Here is a 20,264-nt window from a genome sequence, read left to right on the forward strand (position 1 = left end):
ATCCACCAATTACCGTGCTGGTGAAGCTTCTGCTGCGTGATCTGATACACGCTCGGCTGGTTAGATCTTTCAACACAAGGGCAACGTGGTCAGTTCGTATGGAGTGCACATAGATCGGGTGTGTTCATAAACACGGCTCCAGTAATCTCTGCGCTTTTCAATTCCTGCTCTAGGTTTTAGCTAGAAGAAAAATGGCTTGTATACGCACACGGGGCAAAGACCAGTTATTGAAATCTGTATCCAAAATAATGTAAATATAGGCAAGTGAGGTGTCATAATCACATTGCAGGTAAAAACGAGTCACCCCACAAAGTATTCAGATATGTCAATTGTCCAAAAATTCAGATTCAAACAATTTTCATACGGTGCAAGATTTCGCCGTTTCAAGCAATGCCACCATATTGGTTTTTGATGACGTCAATTTTGGGACTGGTTTCTTCAAATAAATTAGAGGTCTTCACAGTATTGACCAAAACCTTGTTTTCTTACCAACTCTGAAAGTCTACACCCTGCACTGGCTCATCAATGTATAAAAGGCATCCTACATTTTCCACGAAATGGGCTTCTTCACGTCTTAAAGTGGCTACCATACTGGCGCCCCACAGGAGCGAAACGGATGGTGCCATGATCTACATCTGACCTACTGCACAAAGGGGGGCGATGAATAAGCTTAAGGCTGAACGCCTGTCTTGCCATAGTTACGATATTTCATATGGGTGCAAATAAACAATTCATAAAACTCTGTGAATGATTCCATTAGGTTAGTGAAGGACTAAATAGCAAAGTTCTTTATCCAAAACCAATTAGTAACATGACAGCCGACGCGTACATAAATCCCAGATGACACTCAGACGAAACTTGCTAGTTCTGAAGCTCTCTAAGACCATGTCCTCAGACTCACCATGAACTGCGTAATAAGTTATGACGTGTTTTAGGACCTATAATGAACTTGTTCTGTCGAGTCTGCGCTAAAAGATGTGCCTGTCATTAATTACACGTCACATGTGAAGATAACCGGCGCGTTAAGACCCTTAAGTTGCTGAAAGGAGCGGGTAGAGAGATTTACATTTCTATAGAGTAAGGTCATTTTCAGTGTTTGAGTTATTACCTGGCTTTGTGAGCTACGGTTGACAGATGAATGGCTGAGATTTAGTCTGTTTTACCGCTCGTGGTGGCGGCCGCAGATTATCATTAAGGGAACGATATGACAGTTGAGGGTTATTCGAGTCCACTACATCCTCCGGCAAGCCGGTTGGAGAGATAAAGTGGAGAGGATGCAGAACCAAGCAGCCAGATTCTGCACGAACAACTATGACAGGGGCGCTAGTGTCACCAAAATGTAAGCAGATCCGCAATGGATGTCACTTGAGGACAGAAGAACAACGTCCAGAATTTGCATGATGTACAAAATGACTAACAAACTTAAGGACGTACCGACTGATAAGAATCTAATGCCAGCTCAGAAGAGGACTAGAAATAGTCATGCTTTTAAGTACCAGAGTTATATATCAATTATCAGCCATGGATTGATGTGTTCAAAAATTCGTATTTTCCGAGAAACATAGTAGAATGGAACTCGTTGTCATCAAGTACTGTAGGAGTATCCTCAAAGAACGATTGCAGTCAGATATGCGAAGACAAGGTCTACCAGACCGTTCGGTGTAATATAACCAGCTGCTGCCGCGCCGAGTGCCTGCGAAGCTGGTGTTTTACGCCTAATGGCGGTTATACCGGCTATATAGATACAGATACAGAAGCCAGTCAGTCCCGGAGGAAAAGTATGTGTGCAGTTTAGAGAGTTATGTCACGATACGAAGTTTGTAGAGATCCATCTCGGCGTAATACAATACTCGGGATGCGAATCGGAGCGGTGCACAGCTGACACTGAGTAACAAAAATCTTCTTTCATCTCATCCGACAACTTTGACCCGCGAATATTGGAGGTCACGTTCAAGTGTCCATATATCGATCGAGCTGGACAGTTCGCCGCATATATTGGGCAGCAGTATTGAGTACATGTACAGCGCAGCTCAAGCACCACTGACCATCTCTTGATTGGGTCAGACCAGCTGACAAGTATCTAGTGCCAGCCTGAGCCGCGGGCCACGAATGGCACCGGTGAAAAGTAGTAAATGATCTGACTTGTCATAAACGGCAGGAATATAGTCCGAAAAGCTGATCGTGATGGACAATTTTCCTCGCGCACCGAACTGGTGAAGATGTTCAATCTAGATGAAACTGCCGCCTCGAGCGCAACTTTGAAATATTGTTGGCAACTACCAACACATTTGTCTCCGTGTGGATTCCTGTTTCTTGGCTATGTTTCAAAACACGTATCTGCGCGCTGCTCTGTATTCAGCGCTGTCCATTTGTACGCCGTGGGTACTGGCGTGTGATTTATGGTCAGGAGACGTGACCGTCTTAGATCCTCTCCCCAGAGTGTCGTTCTTAATGCAGGCTACTGACTACGGACGAATGATAAGTCCTCGTCACGACCTAGTTTTCCACCGGGACATGCATCGTACTTTTGCCAATACTAAAGACGTATTAGGACGTCAATAACAATTGTCTTAAAATCACTTGTCACCAAACAATTGTCATCAAACAGTTTTAACTATGATAGTTACAGATGTATCTTTAGAGAAAAACTGGTACATATGTATATATTCAACTGTCCGTCGCCATTTTTTTCGTTAGTGTGCTTTGGACCACTTTGACACCAATTTAGCACGACCGAAAACATTTCAGGAAACTGGTAAGGAATCCAAATCCTCATCAGCACTGTTTGGTGCATCAAAATGGTTTCCTCGGTCCAGTTTTTGACACGAGTGAATGACGTAGGGCAGCTACGTATGACCTCCATGCAAGGACAGGAGCGTATCTGCATTCCTCAGAAGCATAGAAGATTTGGGACGTCAAGTCTTCTTCGCACGTAATGATGTCCGACCATAAAGGCCTGCTGACATTTCATGTGGGCGGTGGGTCCGAGATTTACAACTCAGAGCTCCTTTTCACCACTTCATTCTAGGCTGACGTCAGTCCCCCTAGTTAGTCATGCACGGCTGAGTTAGAAGTGAGGCTTTGCCGGCGATTTGTTTCCCATGTTGATGAGGGACTTTCGTCTCCCAGATTCACAATTTGTCATAAAACTATAATCCTGCGCAGACACGGCTTTTCATGTCCAGCTTTGAATTATTCATAGGTATGATATGTACCGTCTTACGAGATCTGCCCACACATAGCAGGGATATGTTCCATTATGTATTTATATATGATAGGCTCTACAGGCACCAATGGTGCCCTTGTCATCGCCTAACAAGACTAACGTGTCGTAGATGCCGCAACTGGTAAGTTTGTACATCAGTCCTCTTTACCACTCTTTGACAAAGACTTTTATATATGTATAAAGTCCTACAGTCCTGGCTTTACGGATACCGTCAGGGGATTCTCTAACCGTGTGATGGAATGACTGTTAGAGCTTTGCGGGAGATCTTCAAAGACGAAAGTCATGTTGCCAGTCACTCAGCTGATGTTGCTGCCAAGGCGATGGAGGGCCTCATTGTTGGTAAGAGTTCGCCTCTATAAGTCTGGATGCCTGACTGCTGTAGCTACCATTACTTCCTACCACAAAGAAATACAGGACCATGAACATTTTTAATCTTTTCCCGCGGAAACCATTGCCCCAGTCATCTAGCACCGTTCTGCAAGTATTCGATAGTAACAGGCACGTCAAAACGACCTGCTCCCCCCCCCCCGCGCCGAACTTAGCAAGACAAATACTGACCAATGTCAACACTGTCTACCAAGGTCTCACCTAACGCGAGCAGTGTTGATATATGGAGAGCACAGCTCGTGTTATTTCACCAGCACAAGAATGACGCTGGCACGATGTAACTGCTAGATTCACACATACCACTCAAATAGGTTATTTCGGGTAGGTTGCAGAGGTTGTATAAGAGTACAATGTTCTCTTCCTCTCCTTAAGTGACGAATTCACACAAGATGTTAGGTCATGGATGTCACGTCACTGTTCCTTCACTTTTATTGTCCTTTTATTGTCCTTTCGCACGTGATTCACGCATGCACTCAATATGCAAAAGTACCCCAGCCGCTCTTGATGGGTGCAACGATTTTGGTGAGAACATCGCAGTTTTGGTCGTAAACTTCACCTTATGAGTACTAAAGCAGGAGGCAAACAGGCCTAGGGTTGCATGCAGTACGTCGTTTTCATACACAACGATTTATCACGATACCCGGAGGGTACGCCTGAACATGTCGTACACGGGTGACTGAATATTAATCATTATTGAACACAGGTTCCGGGAAAACATGCTATTAACCAGCACTCTGGTGCAAGTGGTAATTGAAAGTTGGGAAATTCAATTACACAGCCTGTAATTCTGTTTCATGCCTTTTCCGTTCGACATATCCAGGCCATTACATGCCCTCTTAACTCCTGCTGACGGCGCAGGCGGCAGTGACGTGGGAAGCGTGCCCCAGCGAGGGGACACCGCCAGCTGCCATCCTGCTCTCACGGTACCCGGGGACAGAGATCCGCGGCTCTCACGGTATCCGGGGACAGAGATCCGTGGCTCGCACGGTACCCGGGGACAGAGATCCGCGGCTCTCACGGTATCCGGGGACAGAGATCCGTGGCTCTCACGGTACCCGGGGACAGAGATCCGCGGCTCTCACGGTACCCGAGGGCAGAGATCCGCGGCTCTAACGGTACCCGGGGGCAGAGATCGGAGATCCATGACGTAAATCCATGTGATGACATTTCTTTTGATTTACGAAACTTGCACTGTTAACCACCAAGAGATGAGGTTAATGCCATTGATGGATTACTCTGAAGTAAAATTAGCGCTGATTCAATCTTTCCAGCTTAGTGTTTGGGTTCAATTCTAAATCATGTAAAGGGTTAGAACATTTCGAATCTAAACTGCAGACTGAGTTTTTGTGGCTTTACGTATTTAGGCACAATATCCCACATAAAGGTGGGGGGGGGCGATCATGAATCCTTGTGCGACGTGAAAAGACTAAAGATTTGATAAACTCTGCCAGATGAAAGGTTGGTGTTTAACCCGAACCGGAAGCCGCGAATGCCCTTACTTTTGTTCTGACAACATTCTACAATACAAGGTCATAATCAACACTCTCCGCACGTCTGTCAAGGTCAATCCAATTTATCAGGAGCCGATACCCGGCGTTGCCTGATGGAGTGCTCCAATGTTATGCTGTTAAGCAGAGTGAAGCAGGAGGGAGATGTCTTTCCAATAGGCTGCCTAATAACCTTAACCCTGGGTAGCTTTATCATCTCAACAATTCGCTACTGCGGGGAAAACGCATCGAATAGCAAATCTCAAGGAGGGATATCCCACCAGTCGTACTTTATCCTCCAAGATGTAAGAGACAACTTGACGACTTTATTACGTCTTTGCGTGAACCGTAGGTTTATTCGAGCTGTTCAGATAGCACGTCCCTAACCGAAGCTGAGTGCTCATTTTCATATGAGTCGGGTAAGGAAATAAGCACATTTTTCACGGGTACAACATTTGAGCGGGGCTGCAAGACTGACCTTCTCACGGGCAACACTTAAGAACCAGTCGTCGTTTAGGTATTCCTGTGACATCTTGCGTGGTCTACAACGGCTTTGAATTTGATACCAAGTTCAACTTCAACTTATTAATCCATCCGACGCTTAAGCCTGAATAAGATCTACTCTCAATTAGCAGGGACTTTGCTGTTTAGTGACCTCGAGCTCGGTGTCTGTAATTCTGTGACGAGCTAACACCCGAAGATATCGTGTACATAGTAAACTCGCCATGTCTTCGGTGGGTAGGTTGCGACATTATGAATAAGAGTAGAAAGGCAAATCACCACAACAGGCTGACTTGCACACTTTTAGAATTATATTTCAGCTCTAAATATGGTTAGTCCGTTCAGCCATGTAGGGCTGATTTCCAATGCAACCATTAAAAATTCAGGTTGACAAGTAAAACAAAAAACGATTCCCCCCAAACACAGAGGTGTGGCGTGAACTATTTCATTATGATATGATGGCCTTTGGTGTTGACTATATCTGGTAATACTAACACCCCTATAGCTATTTCAATAGGTGTCGGCCTGATTCCGTCAGGTGACTCTACTGGTGATTTACGTTAGTTCGTGTGATTTGGCGTACGGGACAGCCCAGTGACCTTTTTCGCTAACTTCTAGACGTGCACCCATTCGGGGTGACCATTTCCACACTCGTGATCCCGTGATCACACACAGTCTCGCAGTCGTCACACCCGAAATGACGTGAGTGATTATAGAAGATTAGCAACGTTACAGATTGATGAATCACACAAAGACACGGCTTAAGAAGACGGATTTGGACGACCTGTGAATCGCTCTGTCTAGTTTCCAATGAAAGGTCGGAGGGATCTGGGTCGATAGTTGACACCGGTGGGATCTGCTTTAGCTGTTACATAAGGTAGAGGGTAAGCCACAGATATCCTATACCGCGAACGCCGATGGTTCGAACGGTGTGTTAGAGAAGCAATATATGAAAGAATGTACAATCCCACCCTCAACAGGAAAGGAGGTCTACGCGTCGAGCTTTCAGGCACTTGGGCCAACGCACTACCCCCACCCCCGACAAACATTAGCTCCTAAAACACCAAGAGCTAATTGACTCATTAGCATACAACCTTGTCTTGACGAACCATTTTATTGAACCATCTGGAATTGTCTTCACTTCATTAACACATCTATTCAGAGTTTTGGTATAAAACCTGGTTCTGCCAGATATTTTATAAGTCACTGACGAAAGATAGCGGAACGTCTGACTGTTCAAACTGTTATCCAGTTGCTTGAGTAACTATTTTTGGCGTAAGATAGAATTGGTGGGTCATCCCTCAATCGTGACCCTTTATTCCACACTTATGTAACTGACATCCGCCGTGATTGATACGGATTGGGTGACAGAACAAAGTGATCCGTCACACTAAAGAAAAGGTCACTGGGCTGTCCGGTATGTCAACTCTCAGAAAGTAACTGTAAATCACCTGAAGACCACAGGGAACCGGGGAGACATCGCCTATAGATGGTCATTGGAGTGTGAGAATCGCCACCAATCATCGACACCAAAATGAATCACATCGAGATGAAAATGGGCACTTTTAGACCCCGGTGAAGACTGAGATTTGCACGAATCTTATTCGTTGTCGGGTAGGTTATCTAGACCGGTAGGTCTTCACACTGTGCTGTGTGACTGAAGATGATCCAGGTGGAGAAGGCGCCGACGTCACGCAGCCGATACACCTAACTTACCCCCCAAATATGGGCACCGAACTGGTTTGGACATTGAACAGATTTCTCATACATTGGACTATTTTTTCAACATTTGAATTGTTTTGTTTTAACATTTAAACCGTTTTCTGAGTATTTTGAAAGTTTTTAGAACTGTATATCCGTGCACAGTCTAGTCTACACTAGACTGACTAACTGACTCGGTAGTACTGTAGTAGTAATTAATCTAGCAACGTGAGATCTAACTGACCTGCAGAAAAAGATCGATAAACAAGATTTCCATTCAGAAACTTATCTGGGGTTAAGGAGTAGAGAGAGATTTTGAAAAAGACACGGACATGACGACGATGAATGACGTCAATGTGGTGACGTGTCGACTTCTAATGACGTAATTGTCTGCCCTTCACTACTTCGAGATTTTATTAGAGCCTATTTCAGCCTAATCCATTAAAGATTCCGAAGACAAAATGGCATGCAACCACTTCCCAGAGGATTCCCTGTATCATCGATGATTTACCTCAATCCCCGGGCTCAGTTTCAAATAGTCACAAACTCATTCCAACTAACGGAAACGGGAAATGGCATGGATCAACACACATCCAACATTGTCCAATTCCATCACCGGCTCGACGAATCGTTCGATTTCCTGTCCTTACAGAAGTTCAAAGTCATTCTATTCGCACTGAGGCGGATGAAGGTTGAATTTGCAGTAACTTACAGGAGAACTTGCTGGGCGGTAATTATATAGGCATCGGCACCAGCCCCAAGTAACGGCGCTGTCTCATTCACCGTAGGTCGTCGTACGATGTTTCAAGCAGACTGTGACGGAACCAACTGCCGACAAGGTCGTAAGACAGCCTTTTAAGGTCTCATCCATAGACTTCTATATGTTATGATCCGTGCTTTACATGGGCGCGTTCGTATTGAAGCTATAGGAAATGTGCCAATGTCATTCATTCTATGTTGAGCACGTTTACTCTTCATGGTCTAAAAAAATTGCCAACAATTTCTAATCATCTATGTGTTTTTTATAGCAATCACAAACTGCAGATAGTCTCTCCCCGTAAGAGGCACTTTCCTGCTGTAAGCTCACGACCGCATCACTGACAATGCTGGGCTGTGCACGCCCAACCCGTCGCCCGCGGCTTCCGAACTTGACCTGCTAATTTCTTCAGTTACAAACAAGCTTTCTTCAGTTTGACGCTTGAGATCAGCTGGGCTGGCTCGAAGGGAATTTCCCACCTATATGAACACACGTTCATGCAGCCGTTCATTTTTTGGGGTACGGATTCTTTTAGGGTCCACACTCGGAGTAACACATGAACGAGACCTTAATAACGAGAATTTTGTAACAAACATGCATGGCTATTCAAAGGATGCCCTCAGTTGACCGCACGAAGAATGTCACCGGGCCCTAACGAAACACGAAACAGTGAAACAACAAAGAAACAAACATGGTCTCATGAGTGATGTGAGAATGCACAATATAAGGTTTACTGGCGATGGCAAGGAAGCATGAGTACAGTTATGGTCGTATGACACTGCACTCTGTGGTAACTGTCAAGCGCCATATGTCTTTATAGTCCTGGACAATAATGACCAATGTAAAATAGTGTAAACAGGTTAATCATTGCTTGGCAATTGCCTATATTACAGGACAATAAATCTGATCAAGACAAATAAGGCAGGAGACTCCCAGACTGCCTGTGTGTGTACGTAATTAAGACACATGTCGCACAGTGGAGGAGACAGATCTCTATTACAGACTTTTGATGCCATATTCAGCACTCCATTCCCTCGGGTTCGATCTAGTCGTCCTTTGTTGTATCGCAGTCATTCTGCTGTAACGAAATGACACTAGGCACCGTGTTCACGCTGTAACGGATGCCGGGGATCTGCCTGACATTCAGCGGAAAGTAATCCCGATGAATGCTGATGATGTGTATCTTGTCTACAAAAGCCCGCCTAATTGGAGTGGTGCAGGCATCCAGCCCATTGTGTACCTGTAATGGGGGATCTGATGGCGCCAATCTAATTTGCCTTCTTCCCGTCTGCAGTAACACATTTACCTCCGCGGCAAATGACATTAAATGTATCACTTTCCCCTCGAGACGAACACATTTAAAATGGATTCTTTCAACTTGCTTGTTCCCTTATTACGTTTTAATTTCCTTCCAGCTCCGAGTCCTTTCCGTGACGTATATCTCGAATTGTATTAAGAGATCACGACGAAGATACGCCGTTTGTGCATTCTGAGTATGTGTTAACCCGGCTGACATCCACCAAAAGCACTCAACACGTCCGCACGTCACTCTCCTGCCAGTGATTGCCGGTGAGAGGGTGCTTCATCACGCTCCATCAGCAGCAGCCCGTTGTTTTCAACGCGCCAGGTTTGCCTTGGAAATCGACATTGGTAATCTACCAAGGCACAGCTTTTATCCAATTAGAAGACGAACTTGTCGAGTTTGGCGCTGCTGTGGCGGTGACGGTGAGTGATGGGCTGTCAGGGCGTCACGAGAACGTGCAGGTGATGAGTGCGTTTATTTTACGATCCCTATCGGCGCCGAGACTACCGGACTGGCACCGACAATCGGCAGCAACAAGCTGCCGACATGATGGATCTACCTGGAAAACTTCCAGACTCTCTTCTGCCGATAACCCCAGACTCGATGGTTTATGCACAGACGAGATGTCTTCTCTCCAGACGTGGCATTCAGAAAAATATGTCTTCATCATCAGAATGTTCTGGTCTCGTTTGTCGATGGTACTCTTTTTTACCAAGCAGTGGATCAAGTAACCGGTGACTTGAAGATCAACTTTGATAAAATTCAGCTTTATTTCATCTTCTTTAGTTAGTCTACCTTTTTTGTTCCGCTATGACATGTATTTACGATTTGAAAAGAAAAACACTATGACGCCAGCATTGCCGGGCAACTGTAGGATGAATGGCTCTACGGCAACATACACTTTCTCTTCGTTTTGACGCTCTAACATACCCGAACTCTCATGAGTGAACATTACTGACGAGGTGCCTCACCTTGTGCGGGACATAGATGTTGAGATAGAGGCAGTCCTCGCTGTCCCCCACGCTGTCCGTGGCGGGGTTGGCGGGCTGGGGGCATGCCGGACCCGGTCGGTAGGCATTGCGCACGCTGTAGGACGTCTCGGGCCTCTCGGGGGGCTGCGGAGAAATAAAATAAGATTTACTTCATCCGAAAAATCACCGAGCAATTGTTCATTTCAACATGTATATGTCTATGGACCCCGGGCTATGTATATGTCTATGGATTTTGAGACTTCAATTATGTTACATGTATCTTTATTTTGTCTGACATCTTCTTTTATGTCCTCAATGAAAAGCGGCCTGAGTTTTTCATGAATGAATAAAGGCTCAAACAAACCAAACAAACCTGTAGCCAATGCGAAGACACCTGTTTGCTGTGTTGAAATAAACTCGAGTTAAGCTTCAATCAACTGTGGAGACAACCCCTGGCGCTGTACACATACATGAACCAGCCATCTCGTGCACGCGTGTGACGGCAATGCTTGTGTTTATATTTTTTTGTTTTTAATGAATGAAGACCTTTATTGTACACACATACCCACTGGGTTCAGTACAGGTCACAATAGAAAACGTCATTTTGCAAATACATAATATAAAATGATCAACTAGTACAAGTCTAATAATTACATGGGTTTGGCTTCTTCTCGCTTCTTAGTAATGGTATAAATATAGGTACAGATGTGTTTAATAATCAAGGGTTTGTCTGAAGCCTTTAGAAATATGAACTTCCGTATTGCTATGGTGTAAAAAATGGAGTAACATACATTGCATTAGTTTATAAAGCTCAGCTCTCTCTTCGTTGTATAAACTACATTCTACTACAAAGTGTTGCTTATCCTCTATCCTATTTAGATTACAATATCTACATATATATTACGTTCTTCATCACAGCATATGGATGTATTATGTATGCTTCTCGTGAAACTACGTTCCATTCATAGTCACTACGCGCGAGTCAGTTCTATATGTTACTTGTTATATGGTACAGTGAGTCCATATGGCCCAAGTACGATGAAACAATCTATTTTACCTATGCACCACGTCTTGCGGTAAAGAGAAGTGAACTAGATTTTGTTGTAACTTTTTGCCAGCAGGTTTCACCACCTAGAGCGCCCGTTCACCCATTCACAGGCAAGCATTTGTTCTATAACAAAAGAAATGTACGTATAGTAAAATCGTCAAAATTGGAAGATTGGTAAAGTTGTGTGTCTTCCTGAATTTCATGCACATCTTTGCTAGGGATGTTTTTTTCTTTAGGGCCGTGCGAAGGCCCTCTATTTATCTGGGATTCCTAGTCGGAAGGTGTTAATCCTTTTATCGTTATTGTCCACTTGCTCCGTCTCTCTCGACGCGCGACGCGCTAGAGACACCACTGAAATGTGACTGCAATATCAAAAACGTCCCTATTTTCGCCCATCAGCATTAACATTACGCCGTGAAACACACGCACAAGCTATGGCGTTCTAGACATATTGATTATATGAATGCAGGCACCGAGCCAGACTAACACAGGTTATATCAAATACGATTACTCAGTGGAATATCACGCCACCAGAAGGCACATTTGACACAGTACCATACCACATGTATAACCTCGACCAAGTCTGTGATTTACATTTTACTGTTAGAACATCATGAATATATATCACAGTACCATATTGCATATATATCACGGCACATGCAATCACATATTTTCCGTCTGTAATGTATTAATCCGATGTAAGTATATCTATTGCCATTGGGAAAAAAACATGCACATAGTCCTCCCCTTGGTACGTCGACCTTCTTTTTTTCAAAATGGAAGACATTGGACGTACACATTACTTGTTGAGTCGGGCCATAAATATACACCATATGCTTCATACATTGCTAATCGATCATAGTCCTTTCGCAATGAGTCCCGATTTTCCTCAGTAAAAATATTCACGCAGATACTGGGACGTGTATTCTTTACAGCTGTGAGCCTGTCGATGATATTCCTGGGCACTCAGGATCGGCATCATTTCTGGACACATCAGCGTCGTTGCCTAGCAACGTGACGTCAATACGTCAATTTAACCTTGAGGACGTAGACCTGCTTTCAGACGGCTGCACGCGGCCCTTCACGCGTTCGCCTCATCTTCTCCATCCGATTACCAGTCCCCTCCTCCTAAGCATCCTCCTCATCATCCTCCCCATCCCCTCCTCCTCTGCATCCTCATTATCATCCCCCTCCTCCTCCATCCCCTTCTTCTTCCATCCCCTCCTGGTGTAGATAGCACCGAAATTCTAGGACAACTTTCGCTAGGGACTGCTTTCAGACCACTTCTATGCGCACTCGCCCGCTTGATTTGATTCATACGTCACAACCGTTACCGCCCTCCTGCTTTCCCTGTCCATCGTCTAGTGGAGTGTGTAGCTCATCAGATCCTGAGCAATCTTCCCGTAAGAGCTGGGTCAAGGCTGATCCGGTCGATGTCTTGACCATCTGGAGCCTCGCGCGGTCCTCTGGACAGGCCGACACGTCCACATTAATGGTCACTTTATCATCGGATTGATTACACTGGGGAGTCCAGGAGCTGCTGAAGACTAAACATGTGGCCTCGTCGATGAAGGTCATAGGTAATAAGATACGCAGGAAAACAGTTACTCAAGTAACTAGATAGCTTTCGGAAACGGCCGGACGTTTCAGGTAGCATCCACTACCTTTCGTCATTGACTGGACGAGATTAGTAGATCACCAGGTTTTAAAGGAATATTAAGCAATATTAGGACCCGAAATTTTTGAATTTTGAAAGTCTATTACTTTAGTCTTTCCATTCATGATTAGTTCAAACAACACCATCACGACGTATAGCGACGTATAGCGACGTCCATGATGCAAAAAATACGCTGTCGTTGTGATGTGAGAACTCACTTAAAATCGTCGCCGGAGTTTTTGTAGGCTCTCGAAACCAAGGGAATCATCGTACGGCATGTTTATGCGCTGTTTTGAAATGCTCAAAGTATGAAGTTACAACGCAAATGTGCTAAACAGTGTTAGTAAAAGTCACTTCCATAAAGATGTCAGCATTATTTTATTTCCATTTTGGGGCACTAATGTCGCTTTCGTTGCCTTTAAAGCAAAAACCATATGAACTGATATGTAAATAAGGTGAAGACAAATCTTAGACTTCTAATAGGAAAAAATCACGGGGGTATAAACATATATTCCCAATGTATTCATAGATTCAATAAACGTGTTACACTTCCCCTGTATTTTTCCCCCCATCTCTAAAACCTAATGGTGTTTCCAGTGATGTGACATAGATAAAATTCTTGATAATATTCTCTGATTATTGCTGGTATAAGATCAATAAATCTATGGACAATCCGTCAACTTTGCATCTGTAAATCTTCCACTTGCACCATCTTATTAGCATTCTGGGCTATCAACATGACCTTTGTGGCCCTGCGGGATCTTTAACGTATTTTTAAAGATGTGGACACGGCGTTCCAGTTCATACTGCGCAGCAAACATATCAAATGATGGGAGGGGGGCGCCAAAGGTCAGCGAGGGGAGGCAGCCATCTTGGTGATGATATATGAGTATGGCGCCAGTTTTTAATGCAGCTACACTAGAACGCACTTATTAAGGGAGTATATGTTCTACAGTTAGGGGCCACTAGCTGGGTTAATAGACGGTTTATGAAATGCCGCGTGTGCAGAAGTCCGGCTGGAAGGTGTGTGAAAGGAATGCTATTATATCTGTTGGAAATTCTCATTTTTTGTGTATGTTTTTTTTGGTGTGTTTTTTGACAGATACAAGGACAATGTGGCACTACCCCCAACTTGATAGCTTATTTAAGCTTTGCCCACTTACAAATCACAATAAGATTGATAAGGTAAGGACAGTCCCATGGCCTTTTTGAGTACGCAGTCAGTGAGTTGTTAATAATTTGTCATCCACGGCATCGGAAGGCGAAGCCCATCCCTCTCCGTCCACCCCCTTTTGCCTCCACAACGCCCAACCGAAGTCAGGTACCCATTTTTACACGTGGATTGGATGAGAAAAATTGTGTGCCCTTCTCAAGGGCACAGCATCGATGTCATGTCAGGGGATTCGAACCCAGGACCTCCGGGTTCTAGGCCAAACACTCCAACCGTTGCACCAACACGACGCCACGACTGTTGACACGGTGGGCAATCATTGGTCATTGCGGTCATTGACAAATTATCAAGAGACCATTGGGGGGTCAGAAAAAGACGTTTAGCGTTCACCGAAATGCCGCTGAGAAATCTGTCAAGTTTTAGACACTCCATGGTCTTCTGTAGCATCCCTGTATCTAAAGGTTGATTACCTATCAGAAACCATCGTTCTTCTGTGAAATTCCTACATCTATGCCATACTCATAAGAGTGGCCGTCTCATTAAAAATCTTATGAATTTTTACACAGCTATGTGTCGTGGGGGAGGGATAGATGGTATGATCTGTAGTATAAACGACACAATCAGCATCTGGTCGCTCTAGCCCACTTTAATGCATTTTAATGCACATTTCTTGGCTACTCGTCTCATTTTGTCTCCTATGAACTAGTGGTAGCGCACATCATACATTGGAAGCAAGAAACCAAACAAAGTTGCCAAAGAGCGTCGCTGCAATGTAGATCACGTAGAATGACTACGTCATCGCGAGGCCCGCACACACGTCACTTTTTACACAGATGACATATTTCTCGCGTGACCATCGCCTGAAAGAGCTTGGCGGGAGATTTATGACCTACAAATCAGGCTGCAGAAAGGAGCTTACATGGCTTATCATTTGTTTCGTTGATCGGATCATATTTCACACGACTTATCGGAGTCTACCAGATTCAATAAATAATCGATCTGCTTAGTTTGTCATCATTATTCAATGAGGTGTGAGGTTGTATTTCATTATATGAACATCCGAACATAAATTGAGCATTGCTCGGCCTTTTTGGCTTTATCTCCACCGCATGATTCGATTGATCAATGGCAAAATGCATGATAAAAGTAAAACTTCAACTCTTTCAAGTTTATCGACTCTACATGTAGAATATGGATGGACAGTGATCCAACTCAGGCTGGTCTAAAGGTGTAATACTGATGTAAATGGAATGTACTAATACCAACCTTTTCTAAAGCATGATTGCTTGAAAAATGTAATAACCGTATTAGTTTTATGCCTACAGTACGGTAGCTTCCTCGCCAAATAATCAAAACTTCATCTCAACCCTTCAACATATTTGCGCAATTTCCAGAAGTTGCAGAAGCGGCAATCGCACCAATACCACATATGTGATGAGGAAACATGTCTGACTTGCCGATCAGATAGGCCTGACCAGCTGCATCAGGTGATGGATGTGGGGAGAGAGGAGTCGCGGCTTGCACGGGGCGCTGCTCGATACCTGAGCTGCAGAAGTGGGTTATCTGTGCGACTGAAGCCGGGGAATCGCTGATAAGAGAAGTAGGGGACTTTTCTGGAATCACCCCGATCTCAGGGTGCTTAAGGCTAATGTCCTCTCGGCAAGGACTTCAAAAGATGCTCGATGTCTTATCGTCGTAGACGTTCTTTGAAGTTCTGTTGTTAAAGACATCCCCAACTTAAGGTCTAAACTGATAGATGATGATGAGCTAAATCAAAGTGGACGTTATTCGGTTGAAAACCAGAGAATAGAATCGTCGATAAGAGAAGGAGAGGCGTTAATAAAGTGTTTCCGCTCTACTGTTGCTCAATGATGATGTTCTCCCGGCAAAGATGTAGTTAAGATAAGCTAGACTTTGTTTTTTATCCTCTTTCTAAACTTACAGACCTAACATGTATTGCTCAAGAGATACGGGAGTTAGAGGATGAAGATGAATCGATACTCAGCTTGACCTTCAAGTGCAAGAGTTTTTCAGTATCACCCAGATCTACGGCGGACCATGGATGATGTTCTCTCAGCGAGGGTTTGGGAAAATCGACTCACAGTGAGCGGCTTAGGTTTTACGTTCAGACTTATAGATTTTTGTAATCCTAACGGTGAAGATTTGCCCAATATCATCTCTCCAACGTAGCTGAGGTGGATAGATAGGGGAGGAGGGGATGGCAATATTTCACGTTGCTGAAACTGTAGGGGTCTCCTTTGCCTCTGGGATATGTAATGGTTAACGTCACCCCAGCCTTTCAAGCGTTTTACCTGCGCATTTCTCTCCCGTGATTATTTAATCCACGCATCTGGGCCCCTACTGCGTCATCGTGTCATGGAGACTCAACTTCAAATGGGCAGTTCTACCGGCCCGTCCAGGCTAATTGCCAAGGCAATTGTAAAACGATCAATGCGGCGTCCAGTCATGATCCGTCCCGAGAAAACCTGATGCGGCTGTCGGCATCGGGAGATCGAAACTCATTATACCGCCGATGTTGCATAGTGAAATCATAGCTGGGGGTAAGACGGCAACTAATGGGGGGTGAGCCATGCGTGAATGTAGTAACGCGAACGTCTCCAACCATGTGTCCATGCAATATCGAGATCCCTGTCGACCGTGTCTGTGTAATACTGACGGCCCGACCGGCCGGGAAATATCGAGTTCTTATCAACCTCGTGAGCTGGAAATAACCTGATTCTGACAGAAAAAAGACAGGGCGCCCTGAATCAAGTCATCTTATATATCTGTCCGGATATGCAGCTTGTACTGATTAGTACAAATCTGGTGTGTTGCACCATGCGGCGTTTTACCGAGTATGTAATACAAACAAATCTGCACGGTTTATTTCCAGTACGTTCAACCGTTTGTGATAGAAATAACCTGATTCTGACAGAAAACAGACATAGAGCTCTGAATCAAGTCATCTCCGCGGTTTATTTCCAGGACGTTCTTGCATGAGACCTCCAGCCTCCTGATGCGAAGAAGTCTTCAACAAATCCTGTATACAGAACAGTTACTGAAGGCTGCTCGGCTGATTGCAGACCAATTGCAATGCCAGAGAAGCTCCTCGTTAACAGCGATCCCTGGCAAATGACGACATATTGTCGTATGAATACTAAAATCCACTTGAGTTTTTGCCAGCCATCTATCGTTGAGAACCGGTTGCTCTGACAAGCAGTGGGATTCACACGTAAGATTTTTAACGCTTTGCATGCAGATGACTTTATTGCGATTCCTTCACCGAAAACAAGAAGAATTCAGATTTAAGTGTCTTTCCAGTAGTAATCGAACGTCTTGAGCGGCGGTTTTGGTTTGGTGAGATGGATTTCTCTCAGGTATTGTCGTGCGAATTTCTTAGCATTTCTTCCCATGAAGTGTGTCTAGAATACACAAACCCAGTTTAAACGTAGCTACTTGGTACACAAACCGCCGGCCGATCTCAATTTATGTTTCAACAGTGTATAAGTCCGGCAGGGTGTCAGCATTCATCTGGTTCTAACGGTCCCCAACTGGCTTTAGCTCTGCGCTACAAAACGTGTAACAGCGCACCGGCCCACGCACAGGATATCTTTTCTATCAGGAACCAGACGCCAAGGGGAAACAAATCTTGCCATTTCAAAACAGGGCTTGATTAAATCCAGCGCGCGTATCGGATCATTTCCGAGAATTCTTTGGCGTCGTTACATTTGCACAGAGAACATCAGAGGGAATAAAGGCGCCATCTTCTATTGCTTTACAAGCCTGATGGAGGCGGCTTATTGGGTTTATCTTGCAGCAGGGGAGTTCTGAAGGCCCTGAGACCCGGCAGGTAATTTCTGCCATCAATCCCGCGGCCTTCGTGGCAGGTAGGACGTGTGGAGGGAACACCTGTCGCGCCGCCTGTTGCAGCACCGCCATTCAGGCAGGTGTCATGAACAGACAGCTGGTAAGATCCATCGCCTCGGGTATAGAGTGGATATTTATAGACAGGAGAGCCGAGAAGAGAGCGTTGCTGCTTTTGTCAAAGAATCACTATCAGGGGCAAGTGCCCAGGGTTTCAAGTGGAGATAAATCAAGGACAGAAAAATGGCATGGCTACGGTGTGGTGGAAAATGAACGAATGTGGCACTTACTTTAAAGCGGCGGTCCCCCACCGGCCCTCGCGCGTACGGCACCCCCAGGAACACCTGCACCTGTTTCCCGCCGGTTGTGGCGGTGACGTTCCCGCGCACCTTGCCGTGCGACGTGTCCCTCACGACGTGCGATCCCTGCGTCAGCTTCGCCAGCGCCAGGGCCAGCACACACCACCGAGCCAAGAGCGCAACGATTTCCATGGCGGATCGCGGCTAAATCCTAGGCGTGTGCGCAGTACTCCCCATGTCTGCCGGCGAAGCTCTGTGTGCTAGTAGATCGGGCGTGCATCCTCTGCTCCTGACAGCGAATCTTTTACATCTGATTTACATGGAGAGACAGCAGCGGCACCACTGGAGCCAGCACATTGCATATTCCATCCGCCGCCTCGCCCTCAGTCGGGATGCGACTCCCAGCGCGTGTGAAATGACTGGAGCCCGGCGATCCCCCGGTAGAGACACGCGCACCGCGTTTATCCGCTTTGCTTTCCGCGGAGATGAATTATAGATACCGGGAGCACACAGTTGAGTCCAGAGGCAAGCCGACGCGCACTATAGACTACGCCTGTTGCCCGCAATGAGCGCTCGCTACTCCCTCCAAACAGCCAGGCGAGTTGGCAACGGGCCCGGGTTATCAGCCATTAAATTATGTTCCAACAAACCAACCAATCAGCAGGTAAACGCAGGGAAGATCCCGGGGAAGAGCGGCGAGGAAAATAAGTCACCTTCCGAATGGATCGACAAACCTGTCATTCTGCCGTCCGCGCCCCGGGCCGGTTCAAAGTCTTCCGGCATCTTTGATTCAAACAGGTTGTACCGATGTTCGGCCGCCGCAGACGACTTACCGGCAAGTGTCTGAACGACTTGGGCTGAACCACTGCGCGCCCGGGGGACACAGCACGCTCCCCGATCAATACTGTACATTAGAAACTCGTTGCCTGATAACGTCATCGTCATCGCTCACTTCGGGAAGTTCCGTGTGGGGACAAAAGACCCTGAATAGAAAAAATGAGATGTTTTTGTTCCGTGATTTTGGTTTTAAATTATGATTTGCTCTATTCATGCCATGTTTTATTCATACATACTCTTTGTTTAAACAGAATATTATTTCTCAATGTTTAATCCTTTTTGTTTATTATTGTATATCCTGACGCTGATCATTAGCGTATACTGTTCTACTCATCTACTCATCTTTTATTCTATTCAGCATATTTATTGATCCTATATAGTCCCATATACATGACGATGATACACATAATCACATACTCTCTCTGGCTGCCAATCGTTTACGATACTACTGATTCATTCTAGAACTTTATGTTGCCTCTCCCCATGCTTTTCTTAATTTTTCCCTTTTTGACAGAAACCAACCATTTGAGTCGCTGTATGTTATTTCATTTTCATAACCCTCACGAATTTGCAGCGGCGCGAAACGAGCCCTGCCCTATGACCCTTCTCATGTAGAGACTGAATTCCAAACGCCTGCTGACGTCAGAATAAGGGGGTCGTCACAAACATTCAAATATACCTGCAAAGCAAAATCGCATACGTTCGAGGAACGACATACAATTAGACTTTGCTGAGGTGGGCTTAATGTCAAGATTACGCGGGGTAATGATGACGCTAAAGCAAACAGATGTTCGGCTCGTCAAAACCTAATCGTTTGCTCAGCACGATGTTACTTACATCGATATCGACAAAAGGCACGACAAGACAATAAAAACGTCGCGAGGAATTATGATCCGAAATGAATCAGGATACCGCGCTTTATTCTCACTCCAGGATTCTGTGTTTTCCGGAACAGAAGAGAAATGCACCCATCTTAGTCAGCCCATGGTGGAACGGAGGCGTGCTGCATGCCTCACGGTGTAGGAAACCTGCCCGACACATTTCTCACGCGCACG

General features: G+C 45.2%; 1 protein-coding gene across 1 annotated transcript in view; it reads right to left on the reverse strand.

Annotated features, from left to right (window-relative positions):
* Positions 1-19,195, reverse strand: part of LOC136438315 (cocaine esterase-like) — a 43,335-nt gene extending 24,140 nt beyond the window's left edge. The window contains exons 1-2 of the mRNA XM_066433076.1: positions 18,364-19,195; positions 10,334-10,477 (exon numbers count right to left, since the gene is read on the reverse strand). Of these exons, the coding sequence (XP_066289173.1) occupies positions 10,334-10,477; positions 18,364-18,564 (345 nt within the window). The 5' untranslated portion in view covers positions 18,565-19,195. The remainder of the gene's footprint in view (positions 1-10,333; positions 10,478-18,363) is intronic.
* Between the last annotated feature and the right edge of the window lie 1,069 nt (positions 19,196-20,264).

The sequence above is a fragment of the Branchiostoma lanceolatum genome, chromosome 7, assembly GCF_035083965.1.
Source record: "Branchiostoma lanceolatum isolate klBraLanc5 chromosome 7, klBraLanc5.hap2, whole genome shotgun sequence".
In the NCBI taxonomy this organism is placed as follows: Eukaryota; Metazoa; Chordata; class Leptocardii; order Amphioxiformes; family Branchiostomatidae; genus Branchiostoma; species Branchiostoma lanceolatum.